The 24,231-nt window shown below is 62.9% G+C and overlaps 1 protein-coding gene across 1 annotated transcript; it reads right to left on the bottom strand.

Moving 5' to 3' along the window:
• Positions 1-911: 911 nt before the first annotated feature.
• SHC2 (SHC adaptor protein 2) lies at positions 912-24,231 on the bottom strand. Its single transcript, XM_055344444.1, has 13 exons — positions 23,740-24,231; positions 15,043-15,113; positions 13,555-13,615; positions 12,744-12,863; positions 11,400-11,453; positions 11,191-11,242; positions 10,985-11,111; positions 10,065-10,218; positions 9,413-9,476; positions 7,350-7,493; positions 5,224-5,534; positions 2,626-2,759; positions 912-1,214 (listed from the first exon to the last, which is right to left on the bottom strand). The coding sequence occupies exons 1-12, from the start codon at positions 24,229-24,231 to the stop codon at positions 2,631-2,633; spliced, it is 1,779 nt and encodes a 592-aa protein (XP_055200419.1). The 3' UTR covers positions 912-1,214; positions 2,626-2,630.

Below are 24,231 nucleotides of genomic sequence, written 5' to 3'. Positions count from 1 at the left end.
TTACAGACCAGAGTGGCTGTGGCTCCCCAGACTCTCTGGGCTCCCCCAGGGCAGGGGACGGGGCCTGCTGGCTGCAGAGAGAGCCAGACGGCGGGCGGGACGCGGGGGGGGGGGGGCTGGGAAGGCCTCTGGGAGCGTCAGAGATGGGGGTCTCTGGAGGGAGAGCCCGGAAATCACATGAGGGAAGGTCTGGAGCACGGGCTCTGAGGGTGACAGGAGGGGACACCTGAGAAGTCGGGCCACATTCAGGTAAGTCGGGAGCAGTGAGGAGGAGGAAACGGAGCTGCGTGCCAGGTATGCAGGGCGTCTTGCACGAGAGGCTTGCAGCGTGTCGGAGATACACCACGGTGTTTCCGGGGGGGTGTCTAAGAGGAGGGGGTGCATTCCCGGGGGTGGTGGAGGCGTCCGGATGACGTCCGGGTTCTGGGGGAGCCCCCCCAGGGACACACAGGCCCGCTCCCTGCGCTCCATTCCCCACACCCTCCAGCCCCGGGGAAGGGGAGGTGACACCTGTGCCTTGGTCTCCCAACCCCAGGGCCCCCCAGCATCAGGTGGGCTGGCTTCCTCATGGTCCTTCCCATGTGGGATTACAAACAGATCCCAGACGTCCAGTCCAGGGTGACAGCCGGGAGGGCAGGGCCCTCAGGACCACCCCCACCAGGGCCTGGCACTGCCTGAGCCCTGAGACCCCCCACTTCACCACCCATGGGTGTCCTGGCCCGAGGGCCCAAAGCACCTCAGTTGTTCCCCATAAAAGACAACTGTGCACTGATATTTCAGGTGGGAAAACTGAACTGGTCAAGCACAGGAATCCATCTCTGCAGGGAGGTGAGCTGAGGTCCCCCCCGGGCAAAGAGACGGAACCTCCTGAGCCACGCGGGGACCCTGGCCAGGGCTCGGAGAGAGAGGGCTGCGTTTCCGTAGTATATTTTCTTTAAAGGTGAGAGAAGGTTCTGTCTTTGGTATGGACGGCCTCACCCCAGGCAGAGGGTAGAGGCAGGCAGGGGTCAGCGGGACGAAGGGGTCTTGGGCCCCCATCTCTTGGCCTCGCTGACCCAGCCCAGGGCCAGCTGAAGAAGGGAGATCCAGAGGCCCAACCGGAGGAAGGAGAGACAGCGGCGGTTCTAGCCTGACCAGAGTCCGGAGAGAGGCTGAGGAGCCCTAAGGCCACGACGGGGGCATCTGTGCTGCAGGACGGAGCCGAGAACCATCACCTGGGGAAGAAAGGGACAGAGACGTCAGCGGTGGGCTGTGCAGCAGCCACAGCAGGAGCGGGGACCTGGGCTCAGGGGGCTCAGCGAGGGTCCTCGGGCCGAGGGGCCGGGCTGAGGTCTCAGCTCCACACGTTCTTGCAGTGCGACCTGGGGCAGTGCCTTCCCCTCTGTGCTGTTCCTCCTCCTGCAAAATGAAGATGCTCAGAACCACCTGGGGCTCAGGAAGCTTTGGGGGGTGCTGAGCACCGTGCTACCGTACTAGCACCGCCATCGGCATTGCTTCCCAGGTCACAAACCCCTTTGGGGACAGAAGGGAAGCATGTCTTACCCCAACGCGTGCAATCACACGGCCCAGCGGCACTGCAGACCATTCCAGGGCTGCCACGGGCCAGGAGAGCAGCCAACCTGGCCACAAACTCCTCTGCTGAGCCTTGGGGAAGCTCCACAGGACCCCCTTGCAGCCCCTCCCTCCACAGCTGAGCCCCCAGCTCCTGGCTTCCCAAACCCCAGGTCCCACGGCTCCTGCTCCCCAAGACAGTTCATGCACCCCCGCTCCGCCTCATCTTCTCTGCCTAAACCACCTCCCACCTCCCCCGGAGGCCGCAGTCTCTCACCAACAAGGTGCTGGAATCACCCAGACCTGCCTATTCCTCCTCAGCTCAAAACTCTCCCATGGCTCCCCAGCAACAAAAGCAAAAGGCCGAGGTGCCCCTCTCATGTCCCCCAACGTCTCCTCAAACATCCACGCTAGCTCCTCCTCCAGTGCAGCGCCACATCCTCCAGAGATTTCTTATCAGCAGTTAAACACGGAGTCACCATCTCAGCAACTCCACCCGCAGGTACAGACCAGGAGCAAGGAAAACTCACGTCCACACAGAAACCTGGACGTGCATGTTCTGAGTGGCATTATCGTAACAGCCAAAAAGTGGAAACAGCCAGATGCCCATGAGAGTGAACAGGTAAACACATGTCCACCCATGTGCAGGCACGTCACCAGGCCTGAGCAGGAGCGAGGTGCCCTTATGCCCCGCCCCAGGGGCGACCCCGAGCCCACGACACTCAGAGAGGGAACCAGACACAGGAGGCCCCCGGGGGTACGAGTCCACGCGTGTGACATGTCCAGGACGGGCTCGTCCATGCATGGGGAGCGGTTGAGGGGGCCAAGGGAGGGGAAGGGGGTTGGGGGACTGAGGGCTGATGGTTGATGGGGACAGAATTTCCTTTTGGGGTGATGGAATGTTCTGGAATTAGGTAGAGAATGATTGCGCATCTCTAAACACGCTAAAAGCCACTGAGTGGCACATTTTAAATGGGTGGATTGAGTAGTTTGTGAATTCCTGCTTAATTTTTTAAATGAGAAAGGAACCGGGTGAACGGGTGAACGCTGGGAGCGCGCGGGCCGACCACACACCTGGCTCAGGGCTCACGTTTGACCACCCCGCGCAGATGCAGCTCGCTTTCGGCGGCCACGATGGGCTGCCCGTTCTGCAGGTGGTAGTCGATGAGGTGGCTGATGCTCTCGAAGAGCACATCCTTGGTCCGCACCTGCAGGGCCAGAGGCCTCGGCATCAGCGCCGCTGGGAGCTTGTAGGCAAGCCTGCTGACGGGGAATCTGCCTCCCGAGGGCCCGCCCCGAGGGTCTGATGCAGGCTCGAGTCTGAGAACCGCCGGCCCAGAAGCTTCCAGTTCAACCACAGAGTCAGACTCAGAATTCCAGAGTTAGATAGGGACACAGGCTCTGAAAGCACAGGATGCGGGGGCCACACTTCCTGCTGCAAGTTGAATGGAGGCCCCAAAAAGACATGTCTGTGCCCCAAACCCTGACACCTGTGGATGCGACCTTATTTGGAAAAAGTGTCTTTGTAGAGGTGACTAAGTTAAGAGTCCTGTGGTGAGCTCGTCCTGGAGGCCCCAAAGCCAGCGACTGGTGCCCTTGTAAGAGCAGGCACAGCAGCGACCAGAGGGGCACGTCAACAGCCCAGGGACACCAAGGGCTGCCCACACCTCGGGGGCCAGGAGAGCCTGGACGGGGCCCTCCGTGGGAGCCCCAGCAGGAGCCAGCCCTACAGCACCGGCCTCTCCGCCCTACGGCCTCCGGAGCTGGGGAACAACACTCTCCTGACGTTTACACCACTTAGTTGGCCGACACTCGGCAGGGCAGCCCTAGGAAATCTCGGGGACGCCTAACGGAAAACAATCTGCTGCATCTCGAAACGAGAAAATCTTAGCATCACCACATGCTACGACTGGATGCACCAGAGCCGCTGCCGGCTAGTCCCTGGACAAGGCGGGCTCACTGGACACAAGACATCCGGAGAGCAGGCTTCAAACGCACGTTCCTGGGCCCCGTGGCAAAACCCTCTACTTCTTTGGAACTGGGACAAAGAACTTGAAGTTCTGAAGCTTCTGGAGCTTTAGGAATTGCCAGTCCTGTCCTATAGATCCCTTAGCAGAGAGGGAATGGGGGTCCAGGGGGTACTGACCTCACAGGCCAGGCCAGAGATTACAGCTCTGAGCCAGACACAAGGGGAATGGAAAGAACAGCCCCCCACCCCAGGCCCCCCACCTCACCACCAGACTGACACCTACACGGAGACCGAGAACATACCGAGCTCCCTGGGGGCAGTTCTGGGGACTCAGCTGGAGGCAGTAAAGCACTTGGTAAACTCTGGCAAGACTCTAACACCCCCAAGCTCCTTCCCCTGGGAAATAACTGTGAACCCCAAGGCCCTTGGACGCTGGAAAATGCTGCATAAACCCTAGAACTAGGGATCCCTGGGTGGCGCAGAGGTTTGGTGCCTGCCTTTGGCCCAGGGTGCGATCCTGAAGACCCGGGATCGAATCCCATATCGGGCTCCCTGCATGGAGCCTGCTTCTCCCTCTGCCTGTGTCTCTGCCTCTCTCTCTCTCTCTCTGTGACTATCATAAATAAATAAATTAAAAAAAAAAAAACCTAGAACTCCTTGCAAATTGAAAAATGCTTTGTAAACCCCGAAATGCTTTAGGAGCTGTACAATACCAAAGCTCAAATTGACTCAAAGCAGCGGTCAGGTGCGGGCTGATTTCATCTACCACGAGGAGGGGTGGACCCACAGTGAAAGAATCATGCAGTTCAGGGATCCCTGGGTGGCGCAGAGGTTTGGCGCCTGCCTTTGGCCCAGGGCACGATCCTGGAGACCCGGGATCGAATCCCACATCGGGCTCCCGGTGCGTGGAGCCTGCTTCTCCCTCTGCCTATGTCTCTGCCTCTCTCTCTCTCTCTCTGTGACGATCATAAATAAATAAAAAAAATTTTAAAAATTAAAAAAAAAAGAATCATGCAGTTCAAGGACGGGGTTAAAAACACACAGGCTAAAAAAACAAAAAAACAAAAACAAACAAACAAACCCACACAGAAAAAAAAAAAAACACACACAGGCTTCAAAGACGTCAAAACAAGGGGAAAGTGTGCATCTAGCAACTTGTAGAGCCTAGAATTCCCCGTAAATTGAAACATGCTTTGTGAGCCTTAAAATACACTAGAAAAGAAAACGTCATATTTATCGAAGGCACCATTATTTGTAGGATGCACACTGATTATAGACGGTGGGGGAAAGGGCATCAGATATAGTCCTTTGTAAACCCTGAAAGGCCCTGAAATTGGAAAAGGTTTTGTAACCCGCAAAATGCTGTATTGACTTGGGAACTCCTTTATAGATTCCAAAATTCTTGACAAAGTGGGAAATACTGTGTAATTCTAAATTACCTAGTAAACGGGGACAGAATCGTCAACAGCCGCCTTTGTAATCCGGGACAGACTTCCCTGAACCTATAGGCGGAGGTGGACGCCCGCTCCGGCCCCGCCCCGCCCGCTCCGGCCCCGCCCCGCCCGCTCCGGCCACGCCCCGCCCGCTCCGGCCACGCCCCGTCCGCTGTGGCCCCGCCCCGTCCGCTGTGGCCCCGCCCCGTCCGCTGTGGCCCCGCCCCGACCGCTCTGGCCACGCCTCCCGCCCGGTGCCCCGCCCCTTACCACGCCCTCTGGGTCCACCAGCAGCAGGTGCTTGGGCTGCCCCGCGTGCATGCCCGTGAGGACGTACTGCCCGGGGTTAGTGACGCTGTCGCGCACCAGGAAGTCCCCGTCGGCTCGGAGCAGCTTCTCTGCCGCCCTCCGGCTCATCTGGCCATGGTACCAGGGTTCCTGCCGCAGCTGCTCCTCCGTGGGGGCGATGGGGGCCCGGCGGGTGGGGGGGCTGGGCCACTGATCCTCCACGGGAAGGGGCGCCACCGCCGTGCCCGCCCCCGCAGAGCACTCGTGCAGCTTCAGAGCATCCTCGAAGGGTCCTGCGGGCGAGGACGAGGACACAGCGCTGGAGGCAGTGGCGGGCAGCTGCCCCGTGGGGGCAGGGCTGGAGGGGGAGGGGTATGCGCTGGGGACCTTGCACTGAGCCCGCAGGCCCTCACTGGGTGTGTGCTGAGCGTGCACTGTGTGGGAGTGTGTGCTGAGTGTGCACCTGGGGGGTGCTGAGTGGGTGTGTGTGCTGAGTGTGCACCTGGGGGTGCTGAGTGGGTGTGTGTGCTGAGTGTGCACCTGGGGGTGCTGAGTGTGTGTGTGTGTGTGCACTGTGGAGGGTGGGTGTGTGCTGAGTGGGTGTGTGTGGTGAGCGTGCACTGCGTGGGAGTGTGTGCTGAGTGTGCACCTGGGGGTGCTGAGTGGGTGTGTGTGCTGAGTGTGCACCTGGGGGTGCTGAGTGGGTGTGTGTGCTGAGTGTGCACCTGGGGGTGCTGAGTGGGTGTGTGTGCTGAGTGTGCACCTGGGGGTGCTGAGTGGGTGTGTGTGAGTGTGCACTGTGGAGGGTGGGTGTGTGCTGAGTGTGCACTCGTAGGCATGAGTGCTGAGTGGGTGTGTGTGGTGAGCGTGCACTGCGTGCTGTGTGCCTGCGCTCTGCCTGCCTGCTGTGTGGCGCCAACCGTGCACCGCTCTCCTTCACCGCTGTCGGGTCCTGGTAGTTGTGCAGCACGTACGGGCGACGACAACGTGCACACACACTTCTTTTTCTTGTCTTGTCCCTGCGGCCTCCTGCCCAGTGTCTGTGGCGCCCGTGTCGTGCAGCCCCTGCCACACGCGGCCCTCACGCCAGCCTTGCACGCCTGCCTCCTACAGACTCGGAGGCCCCTGCGGATCCCCAGGGGCTTCCTGAGGCTCCCACCAGGCACCAGCGTCACCCGGACGTGTCACCCAGACGTGCCGCTCGCCCTCTCTGAGCCGATCTCCTCGCCGTAAGTGGGACGCGGGGCCGCACGGGTCAGGCTCCCCAACGCCCCGGCGACCCGCCCCGAGCAGCTGTCCCCGGGGCCCCTACAGCCCTGCCACCCCCTGCCCGTTGGGAATCCTGCGGTCCAGGCGCAACTGGACATCCGGCCGCCAGGACACGGGACCAGGCCTGGCCAAGCCACGTGTCCTCCTCAGCCTGCCACCTGCCGGCCTGGGGTGGCCCAGAATTCTCAAGGGAAGCCTGGCCGGGGTCGCTGGACCATCTGGTCACCCCCAGCGGACGGCCAGCGTGAGGGTGGCTGTGAGGAGCCAGCGGCGGCTCCCGCAGGGACAGCTCGGGTCGGCTGGCGCTAAGACACTGGGCTGTTGGGCTGGGGGTGCTCTGCAGACTCAGTGAAGCCCGAAATTCCCAGTTGGGGTGGGTGGATCCAGGGCATCTCCCACTAGGGGGTGTCTGTTGAGGGAAATGACCCCTCACGGGCCAAGACCCCGACGCGCTGGCAGAACAGGACGACGTGGTTGGATCAGGAGGGTGCCCTGGACGCAAGCCTCCTCCATGAGACGAGCCCAGTGGGAGGGTTAGGGTCCAGGTCCTCCAACCAGGGAGGAGCCAGCTAAAGCCCCTCATCAGACAGGGGGCGGGGGGCCGGCAGGGGGAAGGAGCCCAGGCCCCCCAGGAGTCGGGGGAGTCTCATAGAGAAGCCCCCTCCCCTTAGACTAGAGAGGAAACTCGCTTACACCCTAAGAGACTGCAGAGTCCCAGGAAAGGGGGCCCCGGAGCCTCCACCATCAGACCGGGAGTCCCAGAGGAAGCACTCGTCCCCACGCCACCCTCACCAGCTTGCCAAGCCCCAAGGGGCAGCAGACTGGGCCCCCCCACATACGCATGTCAAACAGATCCTTCTTGGGGCTGTCCTCTGCCTGCGGGGGCTCCGGGGCATCCAGGCCCTGCGTGTTGACGTACAGGTGGTCCTCGTAGTCTCTGGGGCCCCGGGCGTCGGCCTGCACGTAGCCGTCCCCCGGTGGGCCTGCGAACACAGGAGAGCGGCGGGGTCAGCGGGGGCCACCCACGCCTGGCCGGGAGAGATGCCGTGCAGCACCCTCTGGCTGACCACCCCGCCCGTGTCCCCAGGGGCTGTGGGGCAGCTGGGCGCCACACCAGCAGGGCTGCTGCCCCCAGGCAGCCCGGCAGCAGGAATCCCTACGTGAGTGTGAAACGCCCACGTCTGAAAAATAACAATGACACTGCTCCTCCCGTAACCGTGTCATCCACGTCACCCACGTGACGCATGGTCACTCGTTTCTGTTCTATTTTAGGAGTTCCTTCCTGTTCTCTTGAACGTTAATTGTGAGCGTGTGAAGCATTTCCGTGCTTCAAAAGCCTCCCCCGCAGGAAAAGTCATCCCTGGAGGGATTTGTCCCTCGGGTCCACTCAGCGCCCCAGCTTCTGCGGGGTCCCGACCGGGCCGCCTGTGCCCGGTTCCCCGGCGCTCCTCGCGGCATCCGAGCAGGTGGTGGGTGTCTGCGGGGCTGAGAGGTGAGACGTGGCCCCACGAGGACATTAGCTCCCGTTTCCCTTATTTTGAGCAAGGCTGAGCCTCTTTGCAAGGTTCAAAGTTAACTCGTGTGTGTTTTTCCAGAACCGTCTGTGGATCTCTGAACGTCACCACTTGTAGTCCCAGCACAGAAGTGATGATTCCAATACACAGTTTGCAATGTCCCTGCTATGCCCACTTCGTCCTTCGCCATGGACTTGGGAGCTCACAGGCTGGCTCCGCCTGCCGTCCACGGACACGGGCACGTGAGCAGACCTCTCGTGCCCAGTCCCTTGCTCTGTGACACGGGGAGAATCGGAGCTGCCCCTTTACAAGCAGGGGCATTAAGCCCGCAGGACGGTATCTGGCAGGGGTTCCGGCTCAACAGGAGTGCCAGCCTGGGCCCACCCGGAGGACGGCTGGTGCCCCAGCCTCTCGTGGCCGGGCCGCGTAACGGGGACGAACCCCGGGCGGCAGGTGTCCAGATGGAGAATCCCAGGCCGTAGGAGCTGGGGCGGGAGTGCGCCGCCGGCGTCGTTGGCTAGAGAGCAGGGAAGAGCAGCCCGCAGAGGCTCGGGCCGGGAGATGCTGGGGAGCCCCGGGACTCAGGGGTGACACGGGGCCGTGGGCCCGGCACCAGAGCCCCGGTGGCTGCCCAGTGACAGAAGGGCTCTTTAACCACGGTGCTGGGAGTCAGGGAGGGTTCTGACGCGTGGCAGCGAAATGCTCAGATGATTCGGGAAGATCGAAAATAGCAGCAAACGCAGCGCAGGTGTTGGAGAGGCTGGAGGGAACAGGCAGCCGCAGCAGGCGGGTGGGCGAGGCGCCTGGCACGGCCACCTGGGAGGGCGGCCTCGGCTCCCTCAGCACGGAGGCCCTGAGCCCATCAAGAGCGGCGGGGGGGCGGGGGGGGTGAGGTCCCGGAGGGGAGCCGGGCCCAAGGCGGATTCTAGCCTTGTGTCGTTTTGAATGATGAGTCACAGGATAAATGCTCACGGGCTGAAAACGGAATCATTTTGTTAAAAAACACCTGACGGGAGGGCAACTTCACGCTTTCTCCAGGCCCCGGTGCGGGGTCGGCCGTGTGGCGAACGCACGGTGGGAGTGTGCACCCGATGCACCATCTGCAGGAGCGAGCCGGATGATGCATGCACTGAATTGGCTTGACTACACATGGAAAAATCTGGAAAAGTAACGCACGCTAGCAACGACGACAGTGGTGGCCCGACCGGATGTGGACGGGCTGATGGGACTTGTCGCTGAACACCTTTCTACGCGCTGGCATTTTGAACCACAGGAATGCAGTATCGCTCCCCCCAAAACGCAAAGCAATGAGTCTGGCGCCTGGGGAGCGAGCACCGGGTCACGGGTGGAAGAGGAGGGGCCCGCAGCTGAGCCCCCGGGGCACCTACCAGCACCTGATGGGCCCAGGTCCCACGGCAGGCTGCGGGCGTCCCATCGAGCAGGAGCTGCCCCCTGAAACAGAGAGCGGGGGATCCTCCTGCAGGTGCAAGCCCCCTACCCAGCCCAGCGCCCCCCCTCCCCACGGGGCTGGAGACAAAAGTCAGATGCGAAGGGCAGCTCCAAGGCCTCCCAACGCTGCCCAGCCCCTGGCTCTGCAACTGCCCTCGTCTGTCCATCTGTCCACTCGCCTCCGCTGCAGCCTCAGCTGCCCGCTCGGCTCCTGCCACACGCTGTTCCCTCCGCTGGGGTGCCCTTCCCTGCACTGCTCGCCCAGGCAACTCTTATTCACCCGCCAGAGCCCAGCCCAGACACTGCTTTCCCGGCCACAGGGTCAGTCTCCCCGTTGTGGACTCTTGAGACCACCCCTGGGAGCTCAGCTCACGGCCCCAATTAAACCACTGACACAATCTCCCGAGCGTCTGGGGCGGGGAGTTGTGGCTGCGGATGGGCCGTGGGGCCAGACGCATCTGTGCGATTTGGGGAAGGAAGTGGGGGAGGCAGGGACCCTCTATTAGGATCATGGGGAAGGGAGCAGGAGAAGCTGGAGGCCCAAGGACCACCCTGGCAGCCCCCCACCCCCAGGAGGCCCACGGGGCTGACCTGGCCGAGGGCCCCAAGGGCGCCGGGCTGGGCCAGGGTGAGCCTGGAGTCCACCAGCCCGCCCGGGGGCGGCTCCTTCCCCGGGATGCTGTTGTAGTAATTGTGGTCCGCTTCGTCCTCGTCGCCCCAGGCCGACTCCTCGGGCCTGGTGAGCCTGCGCACACACACAAGCACAGGAGGCCCCGTGCTCAGGGCTGGGAGGGAGGGTTGGGGGAGCCAAGGGCCTGTGGCCTGAGCCTTGCACGGGGGGCAGGACGAGCCAGGCTGGGGGCCCCGGCCAGGAGGCGGGCGTGCAGGTGGCACGGGACGGGCAGGTGGCTGCCGGGCAGGGCGGAGGGGACTCGGGGGCGCCGGCTCTCTCTGCAAACCCTTCCTGTGCCTTGTCACGCACGTGTGAATTCCTAACACGTGCGTTTACTCCATACGGGGTCTCCTTCTGCCCGCTGAGGTACGACCCGGCCCCCGCCCCGCAGCTGCAGGTGCTTTCTACGCTTTTAAGCCACAGAACTTTGAAACGATTCAGAGAACGTCCAGAGAACGATGTCTGGTGACGCGGGAAAGTGACATGAAATTCGAGATTTAGCGTCTATAAATAAAGGCTGGCTGGCCCGGGGCCCGCCGAGCGCTAGCAGCCCCCACGGCTGTTCTTGCCACGCGGCCGAGACAGGTGGTCTGGCCCACGACGCCGAAAACATTGACTGTGGGCCCTTCGCAGACGCGCCGGCCACCCCCGTGCAGACTGGAGATGACAGCCACCGCGACAGGCCCTGGATCCTCGCCTCAGCCGGGCGGGGTGGGACAGGGAGTGGGGGGGTTAGGGTTCGGGTTTTCATCTGGGTTTACAGGTGTGGGAACGGGACAGCGGCTGAGAGCCAGGGCGGAGGTGAGCGCGGGGAGCGGGAGGGGGAGGGGCCTGGTACCTCTCCGGGGGCACCACCACCCTGGGCGGGCTGTGCAGGTACTGCTTGAAGCGCAGCTCGAAGGCCTGGCCCACGGTGCTGATGATGCTCTGGGCGAGGCCCTCGCAGCACTCCAGGATGTGGCAGGCTGCGGACGGCGGTCACGCGGCATTGGTGTGGCCGTGCCGGCTGGCACACCCCGCCCCGCCCGCCCCGCCCGCCCTCACCTCTCTGGTTGATGGGATCCTTGGCTACGTAGGCCACATAGTCCGTCATGTCCTGGGGAGAGAAGACGGATGACACGGGTCAGTCGGACCCCCTGCGCCAGCCTGTCCGGGCTGCCCGGCCTCCTCGCCTAGTTCCGCAGGGGCAGAGGGTCTCAAGACTGCAGGGGACACAGGGAACCAGAAGTCCACCCCCCCGGCCCCGGCCTTACCGTGTCGCCGCCCGACGCGAAGGAGATGGACTGCATGTGGTGGTTGGCAATGATCTGGCCAGAGAGAGACACGCGCAGTCACGGGGCCGGTCCCGGCTGTTCACTAGGCCAGGGCCGCAGGGAGGGCCCAGGGAGGGCGGGGTGGGCAGTGGGCACCGGGGACCAGGAGGGCGGCGGGGTGGGGAGCCCCCTCCCAGGCCGAGTGCGGAGGCCGCAGCCAGCCTCACACATGCACACTCCCGAGGCCCGGACACACACACACAGGGACTCACACTCAGACCCACCCTCCCACGCACAGGGCCTCCCACGTTGAATGCCCAGAAACACAACCAGTCCCACCGACCCCCAGACACACTCGAGCCCGTCTTCACACCCTGGCACATCACATGTCCACTCACACGGACACTGAGGTGTGGCACACTCACCTGGCACACCCAGTGGAGCCATGCAGGGGTGAGACCTGCCAGAGGCCCCAGTCTGCAAACCGCCCCGTGTGCTCGTTTGCATGCTCATTTATATTCATTTGCTCATTTGCGTGCTCATTTATTCACTTGCTCATTTACATGCTCATTTATTCACTTGCTCATTTGCATTCGTGCGCTCACTTACACACATATTCACTCATTGCAGGCTTGCTTGGTGTGCACATTTGCACACTTGTTTCCAAGGTCATTTGTGTGCCTGCACCATTCGCCAGCCCCTGAGTGGACCTGTTGCTGCATGAGCCACACAGCAGCTGAGGCCCCCCCAAGGGCTCCCTCCTTTGCACCCTCACAGCCACACGTCACAGCACTTCCCAGGGTCACGGCGCTGTCTGGACACATCCCAGCTTCTCCCCATGGGCCTCACTGACCCCTCCAGCTCTGTCTCCCGACGGAGTGACCTCTGCCTAGAATGTCCTCTGCTCACCTCCTCCCTCAGAGGTAGCCCCACCGCCTCCAGGAAGCCCTCCACCCCACCCCTGCTCGGTCACAGTGCCCCGTGCACACCTATAACAACCCTCGCCTGGCCTCTCGGGGCTTTTTGGAATTTATAATTATCCCTTCTTTGTGCAATGATATTTTGCTGGTTTGTCCACCAGGAGATTCCACCGCCGGGCTCTCATCCCGGGCACGGCGAGCCTGGTGCGGGCCGCTCTCTACAGGGGCGTCCTGGGCGCTGTGGGGTTCAGCCGCACCCCCACCCCCCCGCCACTCACCCAACTCTGGGCATCATGAGGCGGCCCGGCTCCGGCTCAGGGTGGGTCTCGGCAGGTGTCCAGGTGAGCACGTGACACCACGCCCAGCGCTGCGCCCACGGGCCCCGGCCCCGTCCGCGTGGGGTGACGACCCCCGCGGCACCTACCTGGCGCGTGGCGGGCACGGAGAGGTTGAGGCCGTCTGTGGAGATGCTCACGGCGATGCTCATGCCGGCGAAGCGCAGGTTGCTCTTGCCCAGGATGGAGGCCAGCGCTTTGTTGGGGGCCTGGGGACGGGGGAGGGCAGTGCTGGGCCTGGGGAAGGGCCGCTGCAGGGGGCTGGCTGGGGGGGGTCCGGGATGCCCCCTCCCCCCAAGCCACACACCCCCGCCCGGGCCACGCCCACCAGCGCCCGCCCCCCAGCCACGCCCACTAATGCCCTCCCCAGCCACGCCCACCAATGCCCTTCCCGGGCCACGGCCACTGGCGTCCCTCCCCCGCCCTGGCCACGCCCACCAGCGCCCTTCCCACGCCCCAGCCACGCCCACCAGCGCCCGCCCCCCCCCCACCACGCCCACTAATGCCCTCCCCAGCCACGCCCCCAGCGCCCGCCCCCAGCCACGCCCACTAACGCCCTCCCCAGCCACGCCCACCAGCGCCCTCCCCCCCCCCCGCCCCAGCCACGCCCACGAGCGCCCCACGCCCCAACCACGCCCACCAGCGCCCTTCCCCGGCCACGCCCACCGGCGTCCCCCCCCGCCCTGGCCACGCCCACCAGCGCCCTTCCCACGCCCCAGCCACGCCCACTAACGCCCTCCCCGGCCACGCCCATCGGCGCCCCGTCACGCCCGCCCCGGCCACGCCCACCGGCGCCCCGCCCCGCACTGGCCACGCCCACCGGCGCCCCGCCCACCAGCCCCTCCCACGCCCCAGCCACGCCCGCCAGCGCCCCTCAAGGCCCGCGAGCCCCTCACCCACCTTCTTCTTCCAGGAGCCCCGGACGCCAGGCACCGCCTCGTGGAGCCGGTTGATGGCTTCCCTGTGGGGGGGAGCGAGGAGGGGGCTTTAGTGAGCTGGGGGGCGGGGAGCAGGCAGGCGCTCAGAGGGTGTGGGGGTCAGAAGCCACAGACGAGGGAAGGAGGGTCCTGGAGAGAGAAGAGGGAGGGACGGAGCCCCCACCCCCACGGCCCCTGGCGGCACCTGCCCCCGGCCCCGCCCCTCCCCCGCCCCCGCAGGGACCAGCGCCTCCCGGGCCACAGCCCAACTCGGAGCCACGGGGGCCGGATTCGGGGAGACCCGCCCAGCCCTGGAGCCTGCACCCCACGCTGCTCGCTGCTCGCGGCCACAGTCCAGAGCCCCATCCGAGGCTCGAGCGGGCGACCCCGGACCACAGGACGAGGCCGTGGAACTGCTGGTCCCCGAGGGCGCGACAGGGCCCGCCCGGCCCCTCGAAACCGCTGGAAGCAGCAGCGGGAGCCTCACCCCGGCAGGCGGCCCTGTGCACGGGTCCCGGGGCCCCTCGGGCGGCAAGACGGAGTCGCACACACCTGCACCCACGTGCACGCCCGCGACAACGCACGTGCACGCGAGGCCTGCACAGGCCTGTTCACAGGGACACAGGCCACAGGATCACCCAAGGGCAGAAGCCACTCAAGTGTCCGTCGACCGGTGAACAGACACAGCGCGTCCCCCCCACGGGCACATCCCCGGCCTTGAGCAGGAGCGAGGCCCCCACACGCCCCAGGGACACACCGAGCCCCCCCGACACTCAGGGAGGGGACCAGACACAGGAGGCCCCACGGGGTGGGAGTCCACGCGTGTGACATGTGCAGGATGGGCTCGTCCATGCACGGGGAGGGGGCTGGGAAGGGGATTGGGGGGGACAGGGTTGCCTTTTGGGGAGATGGAATGTTCTGGAATCAGGGAGGGAGCGGCTGCACAATTCTGTGATGAAACCAAAACACCCGGAATCGTGCATCGTGAGCAGGTGAATGCTGTGCTCATGTCAAAGGGTGTCTTCACGTCTGCAGCGAACCGACGGACGACCCCCCTGCCCTGGTCGTACCCACAACTCTTCACGCCTCGATCGCGGCAGCTCAGAGCATCAGCACATCCACAGACCTGCCCTGACCTGGGCCCCCCCCGGGGGGCAGCTCACACAGGGGGTCCCACAACCTGCTGAGCCGTCCCTGCGGACCCACACACGGCGAGGACCAGGTACACAGTCCCGGGTCTGGGGAGCAGGAGCTCCCGGAGGGCAGGACACAGGCTCCGGCACCACGTCCCCCCACCCCAGCACCGTCCCCCAGGCTGTGAGGCAGGAGGGACTGTCACGGCGCCCACCACCCTGGGTTCCCCTCACAAGCTGTCTGAGCCTGGGGCCGCCACCCCTCCAGAGCATCACATCGGCCCTCCCCCAGCTGCCCGGAGCCCCTGGCCCCACAGCAGCCGGCGCCAAAGGCTCACCTGGTCACCTGGGTGCGAGTGTTAAAATCCAGAGAGCGCATGGAGCGGAGGACTTCGATGCAGCCCATGTACTGTGGGAGGAGAGAACGGCGGTTAGCGGGCAGGCCCCGAGCACCCACCCGGGAGAGCCCGCGCCAGGCAGCAGGTGAGCCCAGGCCTTCCTCCAGCACCCGCTTCACTCTCTTCTCCTGCCCCCCCCCCCCGGCAATGGCCGGCCCTGCTGCTTCAGGGCCTTTGCACCTGCTGTCTCCCTGCTGCTCCCTTTCCCCACCCGCTCATGGACTGATTCCTTCCCCATCTCGAGGCTCAGCGTCGCCTCCTCTGAGCTGCCCTCACCCCCGGCGCCACACAGGCTGCCGCATGGGACTGGGGGACCCCTCCAGGCCCAGGGCGCTATTGGTTTCATCTGCTGTTTGTTCTCCCTTTCTGTTCCACCCGGGTGGCGACGCTCCTGCTCACCACCGCAGCCCCGAGGCCCAGCATGGGGCCTGCAGGGGCAGGGAGGACAGCGCCTGGTCCACGAGGCCCTGCACATCGACTACCTGACCCCTTCCAGGCAAAGCGGGTCAACCGCTGCCGAGGCCACCATCCCCACAGAAAGGGACATCGGGGCCTCTGAGAGCACACTGGGGACGGTGGACCCTCAACCACTGCTAGGGGAGGGCAGGGACCAGGCTAGGCCCACGGCCTCCTTCCAGCTGGCATCTATGTGCTGTGGGAACACACGGGATGATGGCTAATGGGGACAGGTTTCTTCTGGGGTGACGGAATGTTCTGGAACTAGACAGTGGCGATGGCTGCACAACTTTGTGAAGGTACTAAATACCATTAAGTCATATGTACACTTTAAAGTGGTTGATGGTTGGGGCACCCGGCTGGCTCAGCCGGTGGAGCCTGCCACTCTTGGTCTCAGGGTCCTGAGCTCAAGCCCCATGTTGGGCCCCGACTTTACTTACAATGAAATGAAATAAAGTGGTTCATGGTTAACTTGGTTGTAAATGTCACCTCAAATGCACACACACTTTGACCTTGAAACTCCATTTGTAGGACTTTTTGCCACAGATACACCAGCCCAGGGGCTGCCCGTGTGTGCAGAGCCACCGCGTCTCACCCTCTCCACAGGGCTCGGAGCCTGCAGGACTGGACGGGGACACATGGGCAGGTGTTTGCTGCCCCAGGGGATCAGCACCCGCCCACTCCTCAGACAGGCCCTGCTCTGGGAGTCCCACATCCCTCTGTCCCCCTCAGGTACGCCCTTTCGCACACACCCTCCCTTCCCGCTAGGGCCTGCAGCACTGAACAAATCAGCAAGAAATTAGGGACACCCTAATTTCATCCAGGATTGTGAGACTCCACACATGACCACAGTTCAATCGGAATTGCCGCTAAACAATGACTGTTGCCTTAGTATAAGTATGTCCCAAGTAGTGCATGTGACACACTTACACCAAAAATCACTGGAGTTTATTGGAACTTTTAATTTAACGGGGTGCCCTGTATTCTTGCTAAATATAAGCAAATCACGGTTCTTGGAATGGAAGATTACGCATTTGTAAAAAAAGACCAGAATTTTTTTATGCGTTTATACGAAATTGTCTCCAAGGTATGTCATTAAGTAGCAAGAACAAGGTATAGGGTAGAGGTCATGGTGAGTCACCATTCATGAGGACAAGGGGTCAAGGAGGAGCTTGTGCACATGCGCATGTATACGCAGCGCGTGTGTGTTTGCACGAGTACAGTGGCTGCTTCTGGGAGAGAAACCGTATGTCATTGACAGACTGTAAACATGGTCGCAAGTCATTCCTCCCCCCTTCCGAGCCGTTGGGTTGGCCACAGGACTTGTTTGGGCCAATGGGTTGTCAGCAGAGTTGCCACAGACGGGGTCTACAAGGCGCTTGTGCCCTGGAGCTCGTCCCCTCACTGGTCTCAGACACGTGGCCCATCCCCGTCATCCCAGGTGACACCGGCCAAATGCCGTGTGAATGAAGAGCCCGTTCAGCCCCCGCTGACCCAGAGAACCACAAGAAATAATAAGTGCTATTGTCCTGTGCTAGATTGCAGGATGACTTGTTACATGGTGACTGCTAACTGAGATAGTGACCAGAGGAGAAGTACGACTCCTCCAAGCCAAGGAAAGACCCAGGCCAAGGGAATGGCCGGTACAAGGCCCAGAATTGAGAACAAACATGGAGACATCACAGACTCGCTCCCGTAGAGCTAGAGCAGAGAATCAAAGAGCAAAGAAAGATAACAAGGTGGGACCAAGGAGGCTATAGGGCCTTAGGGCTGGGTATGCTGGGTAAGCTGGGGAGCCATGGGAGACTTTTAAGTAGGGGACTGAACAGATCTGTCTCACCTTCCCTTGGACAGATGGTTAGACGGATGGATGGATGGATGGAAGGATGGATGGAAGGATGGATGATGGATGGATGGATGGATGGATGGATGGTTAGATGGATGGATGATGGATGTGTGGGTAGATGGGTGATGGATGGATGACCATAAGGATGGGTAATGGATGGATGATGGATGGATGGTTAGATGGATGGGTGGTGGATGTGTGGGTAGATGGGTGATAGATGGGTGGTTGGATGGATGGATGGGTAATGGATGGGTAGATGGATGTATAGACAATAGATGGATGGGTGGTTGGATGGATGGGTGATGGATGGATGAAGAATGGGTAGGTATGTGATGGAGAAATGGACAGATGGATGGACCATGGATGGATGGATGGTGGATGCATAGATGATTGATGGATAGATAAGAGAGATGGACAGATGGAGAGCAGTATAGACCATTGATGGGTGGATGGATAGATGGATGGATGGATGGATGGATGGATGGATGGATGAAGGATGGGCGGATGGATGATGAATAGATGAGAGACAGGCAGATGGATGGACGGATGGACAGGTGATGGATGGACGGATGGGTGGGCAAATGGATGATGGGTGGATGGGTGGACAGATGGATAGGTGAACAGGTACATGGATGGACGGATGGACAGGAATGGCCTCTATGCCAGGCATGTGTAGACAAGCAGGACCTCAAGGGAACTTGCGGTGGTCCTTGCTCCAGGAGTGGATTTTCTCACTGAGAGGACAGCTTTGTGGGGTGCCGGCTGCCCACAGGTATCCTGCCTCCAGCAGAGCACGCGTGCGTGGGGTGCGGGCTGGCGTTCTAGGCCCAGGGCTAGGGCTTCTGATTCCCACACCACCCCCAGGCTCACTAACTAACACACAGAGTCACTAACTGCGAAGCTGACGTCCTCCAGGGTGCCCCCTGCCCCGCCTGGACGGAGGGTGGGGTGCACGCCATGACCGCCCTGGAGAGATGGGAGTGGGCGCAGGAGGGGCCACACCGGGACGGCCCCGAAGGCTGGGAACAGGGACTGCGAACCCAGATGCCTCGCAGCGCGGGAGGCAAGCAGACGGCCGGAGGCTCCCGCACACACGGCTGATCCGCACCCATGTGTCCCGCAGCGTGCTGCATCCGTCACCTCTCTCCCCGCGCTGCACCCACGTCCCCACGCTCGAGTGACAGGCATCACCTTGTAGGAAACGCAGGCCCAAGGAGGCTCGATGAGAGTCGCGGAGGCCGCCGACGGGATTCGCACCGGGCCCTCCGGGGCCAGAGCCTCACCACCACACCACCCGAGCTAGCGTGGACGGTGCAAGCTGCTCATTCCATGGCCAGAGGGCCCAGGGCTGCCGGACACCTGACTTTTACGAGAGAGGCCAGACATCCAAGGCTTTTGTGTGACACCTTCTAATTTGTAAATGTGGACAAGAAATTGGAATTTTATGTTGAAATGGAAGGGGTGGGGATCCCTGGGTGGCGCGGCAGTTTGGCGCCTGCCTTTGGCCCAGGGCGCGATCCTGGAGACCCGGGGTCGAATCCCACATCGGGCTCCCGGTGCATGGAGCCTGCTTCTCCCTCTGCCTGTGTCTCTGCCTCTCTCTCTCTCTGTGACTATCATAAATAAATAAAAATTTAAAAAAAATATATTTACCGCCCACCCTGCTGTGGGATGGCCTCACGATCGCCACATCATATCCACAGAGACCCTATTTCCAAATAAAGCCCCATTCTGAGATGCCAGCGGATGTGGATTTGGGGGAGCTCCACTCTTACCAGTACACCGAGTGACCCGGGTTTCCAGAGCTGGCATCAGGACGGGCACCCCTCCCTGCCGCTCACTTTGCTGAAAGGGGAAGACGCAGCCCGCCACTGTGCCTCCCGCCCAGAGCGTGGCCCCGGACCCAAGGCTGAGCAGACAGCACAGGCAGACAGGGACAGCCGCGGGGTAACCTGCACGGGCTCTCAGAAGCTGCGTCCTCTGGGACGAGCAGTGTCACCTGGATGCCAACGGTCCAGGCCCCTGGGGGACCTCAGAACACCCCACCAGGGGACCCCGCAGGATCACCTAGCGCACAGCTTAGGGCACAGAGCGCGCTCACCCCACCCTGCACCCACCCCCACCACCGTCTCCAGAACCTTCCGTCTCCCCACACAGAGACCCCGTCCCCAGGAAGCACTGACCCCCCCCCCCCCCGCTCCCCGCCCTGCCCCGGCTCCCACCACCTCCTCTCTGTCTCTGTGGACGGGCCTCCTCTGGGAACCTCCTGGGAGTGGGGTCCTGCAGGAGGCGTCCTCCTGGGTCTGGGTCCCCTCCCTGAGCCCCCGGTGTCCTCAGGGTCCGTCCACGTGGGGGCAGGTGTCGGGGCCCTTCCTCCCTGAGGCTGGGTCGTGTCCCGGGTGTGGACGGGCCACGCTGAGTGTGGACACCAGGTGCTTCCCCCTCCTGGCTGCTGTGACTCGTACTGCCGTGAAGACGGGGGTGCAAATACCTATTTGAGTCCCAGCCTTTACGTCTTTGGCAAACGTGCGTGACGGCGGGGCCAGGATGCTCTCAAATACACCCTGAATGTCCTGGAACCATCGCGCAGGTTGGCAGGAGGCCTTATTCCAGGGCGGCTGTGGCTTTCCCGGGCACCGCCCCCGACGGCAGAGGGGCAGGGCACCTGCAGGGCCCGCAGCAGCCCTGGACCACGGCAGCTTCCGACGTCCCCACACCTGCCACACCTGCCCCTGCCCACGCACACGCCAGGTCCTTGTGCGTCTCCTTGTGGTCGCTGCTCAATTACATCAGATGGACTCTCGGGGGAAATCACCGTGCGGGGGCGACGGGCATGTGCGGATTCAGGCCGGGTGGAAGGCTGACTGCATGTAGGCTGCGCTTGATCCCATGGCCCTGCGAGCAGTTGTCTTGAGCTGCTGGCCCCCAGACGATCGTAGAAGAGGGAGCGGGACCGGGGCCCCCAGCACCGCACACAGATCCCGGGGAGTCCACGGGGTGGGTTCCCTCCTGTTCGCGACCTCCCCTCCGCTGAAGGCCGAGGCCAGGGAGCAGCCGAGCCGAGCCGTCCCGCGGGCAGGCGGGGCCGCACACGACCGCTGGGATTGGATTTAAAATCAAGTAAGATCACGGTTTAGCTCGCTGGCCACACTGGCCACACTTCAAGGGCCCCGTGGCTACACGTGCCGACCACACGGGACGGCGGAGACCTAGAACGTTCCACAGCCTCAGGAAGTCCTCTGGGCAGGGACCATGTGGGTTCATCACACGGCTTCAGCAAAGTCACAGGACACACGCCCGGTCAGCGAGACGTGGGGCGAGGCCGCTGGGCGGCCGTGGAAGGGTTCCCGTAGTCATGCGAGGCCCCGGAGGAGGGCTTTTTCCTGCAGGGCGGAGGCACTGGGGTGCTGGCGGCCCGGGGCAGCGGGAACAGTCCCGACGGGGCAGCCGGGAGCCGCCAAAGCACGCTGTCGCGGCCGGGGACGGGGTCTGAGGGACGGGTGTCGGCACAAGCGAGCTCCCCCCAAGGCTCCAGGGAGGTCCCCGCAGTCCCCCACATGCAGCCAGCTCGCTTTGTCCTCCCGCCCTCTGCTCCGTGTCCTCACGCAGCTTCGAGGGACACACTGGATTCGGGTCTTGTCCTCCAGCCTGACCTCGTCTCCCCTTAATTCATTACATCTGCAAAGACCCCATTTCCGGACCCATCACGTTCTGAGGTTCCAGGCGGGTGCAGATTTGGGGGGGACACTCTTCACCCCAATGTGGATGGGGAGAGCCCGGATCCACACCGAGGTCATAGGGCTGCTGGGTTACGCGGCCACACGGCTGCCCCCGGGGTCTCTTCTCACATGAGACAATGGCCTCCCTTCACCTGGAGGCTGCGAGTCCGGGTGGGAGAGGGATCCTGGGAGATGGGTGGGCCCCGGGCCATGGGGACCGTCCACGCTGACCTGTGATGCGCGTCCACCTCTGCTGGCCTGGGCGCCGCCCTCTCACCCACAACAGGGATCAGTCCAGGGGCTGCGAAGTCCGTGGGCGCGCCCGCCGGTGTCAGCTTCCCCTCGCCACTTCCACAAATTACCCACGTGTGACACCAATGTACCCCCTTAGTTCTGGGGTCAGGAGCCCCCCATGGGCCTCCCGGGGCTAAATCCAGATGTGGGCAGGACTGGTCATAAGTTCGACACATGGGTCCCGTAATCCAAACATGCCAAGCTCATCCCCTGCCACTGGGCCTTTGCGCATGCTATGCCCCCACCCGGACCTCTCTTTCCCCAGTTGTCTCACGTCTGGGGCCTCATGGCTTCAGCTCTCAGCTTAAATGTCATCTCCTGAGGGATGCCTTCCCCGACTTCCCCGGCTTAAGTAACCCCCCAGTCTCTAACTCTGGCATCACTTTAATTTCTTTTTTTTTAATTTATTTTTTATTGGTGTTCAATTTGCCAACATATAGAATAACACCCAGCGCTCATCCCATCACTTTAATTTCTGCATTTTGATTTAGCGCCTGCCAATATCCACCATTTATTTGTTCTCTTATTTATTTACCGTCGATGCTTCCCTCCAGAATCTAAGCCCTATAAAAGCAGGGACCAGACCTTCTCATTTCCTACCCGGTCGTCAGCGCCTGGCAGGGTGGGCATGCACTAGATATTGGCTGCATTGACCAAAAAAGTAACGATCACTGGAATAACCCAACAGCCTGCACCCCACAACCTAAGCATCTCAATTCTGGACAATTCTGGCGCGCCTGCACCCAGGCCAACGGGCAGCTAGGGCTCGCCCTGCAAGGTTCACAGCAGCATCCACGATGCACTCTTGCTACAAAGCCCATCCTGAGCCCAGCCAGGGTTTAAAAGACCCCACTCTGGGCAGCCCCGGGTGGCTCAGCGGTTTAGCGCCGCCCTCAGCCCAGGCCGTGACCCTGGAGACCCAGGATCGAGTCCCGCCTTGGGCTCCCTGCATGAAGCCTGCTTGTCTCTCTGCCTGTGTCTCTCTCGCTATGTGTGTGTCTCTCATGAATAAATAAATAAAACCTTTATAAATAAATAAATAACTTTTCTCAAAAAACCAAAACAGAAAAGACAGCAGCCATTGCATTAGGGCCACCGGACTCCGGGACGACCTCACTTTAACTTGATTACTTCTCCAAGATCCTATTTCTTTCTTTTTTTTTTTTATTATTTATTTATTTGGGGATCCCTGGGTGGCGCAGCGGTTTGGCGCCTGCCTTTGGCCCAGGGCGCGATCCTGGAGACCCCGGGATCGAATCCCACATCGGGCTCCGGGTGCATGGAGCCTGCTTGTCCCTCTGCCTGTGTCTCTGCCTCTCTCTCTTTCTCTGTATCTATCATAAACAAATAAATAAATATTTTTTTTATTTACTTAGGATAGTCAGAGAGAGAGAGAGGCAGAGACACAGGCAGAGGGACAAGCAGGCTCCATGCAGGGAGCCCGACGTGGGATTCGATCCCGGGACTCCAGGATCATGCTCTAGGCCAAAGGCAGGCGCTAAACCGCTGAGCCACCCAGGGATCCCCAAGACCTTATTTCTAACTAAGACTCCATCCTCAGGCCCCCCTGGACGTGAATCCAGCCGGGAAAGCACAGAACCCAGCTCTGGGGGAGGAAGGACACGACGTGTCTGGGACACTCGTGCAGGGAACACACACACATAACCAAGTGCAAACATGGTAACTTCCAAGGTCCTGGCCCCAGAGGCCCCCGAGGGGTGTGCATGCGTCCAGAGGCTGGATGACAGGTGTCGCGGGCGGGTCCTCCGACGGAGCAGTGAGCTGCAGGTGCGGGAGGACGGGCGCCCTGGGACGCGCACCGGCACCTGAACCCACGCACACGGGAGGGGGGGTGTTCGAGTGGAGAAGGTAACGGTTTAGAGGGTTTAGAGTCGCCCGTACAGGTGACACCTGTTCTATTGGTCCGACTGCCCCCGAGGAAGAGGAAGCGCACGGCAGGCCCCTCGCCCCCGCTCCGCGCCCGGGCCTCTCCAGGGCGGCCCCGGCCTGCGCGCCCCACCTCGGCCGAGGCCCCCAGTCCGGGCGTCGGGATGCGCCCCCCCCACCCCGCGCGCCCGGGCCGAGCCGCGGGTCCGCGCTGCGCATGCGCGCCCCCCACCCACCTGCCGCCTCTCCCCGCCCTCCCCACGTGACGCCGTGGGAACCGTGACCCCCGCGCCTCGGGGCTGGGGGCGGCCGGCGCTGCGCAGGCTGGAGGTGGGGGCCCGGGCATCCCGGGGGGCGGGGGAGCAGCGAGGATGGGGAGGGCGCCCGGGCCGGGAGTGCGGGAGGGAGCCCGGGGATGCCCGCCGCCGCACTCACCCGCACGATGTAGGAGACCCCGGGCCCCAGGACCCTGGCGTCGGGGTGCAGCCAGCCGTGCGCCGGCTTGTGGATGAAGCTGCCCTTGCGGATCCACTCGGCGGCGGCGGCGGCGGCGGCGTCCGGGGGCCCCGCGCCCCCACGCGCGCCCCGCGGCCCCCGCGCCCCTGCGGCCCGGCAGCGGCTGAGCGCGGGCAGCGGACACGGCGCGGCGCAGCGGGGCTCGCAGGCGCCCAGGACCGCGGCCGCCAGCGCGGGGACGCCCCCGGGCGCGGCCTCCTCGGGCTGCGGGTCGGCGCCCCCCGCGCCCCCCGCGCCCCCCGCGCCCCCGGCCGTGCGCGCCGCCGCCGGGCCCCGGCCCAGGAAGCCCGCGGGGGCGGCGAACTTCCACTGCGGCATCCGCGGCAGCAGCGCGCAGAAGGTGGTGGGCGCCTCGGGCTCCGGGGGCGCGGGGGGCGCGGGGGGCGTGCGCCCGCCCGGACCCTGCGTCAT

The sequence above is a fragment of the Nyctereutes procyonoides genome, unplaced genomic scaffold (assembly GCF_905146905.1).
Source record: "Nyctereutes procyonoides isolate TBG_1078 unplaced genomic scaffold, NYPRO_anot_genome, whole genome shotgun sequence".
Lineage (NCBI taxonomy): Eukaryota > Metazoa > Chordata > Mammalia > Carnivora > Canidae > Nyctereutes > Nyctereutes procyonoides.
This window is presented reverse-complemented; position numbering and strand designations above follow the sequence as displayed.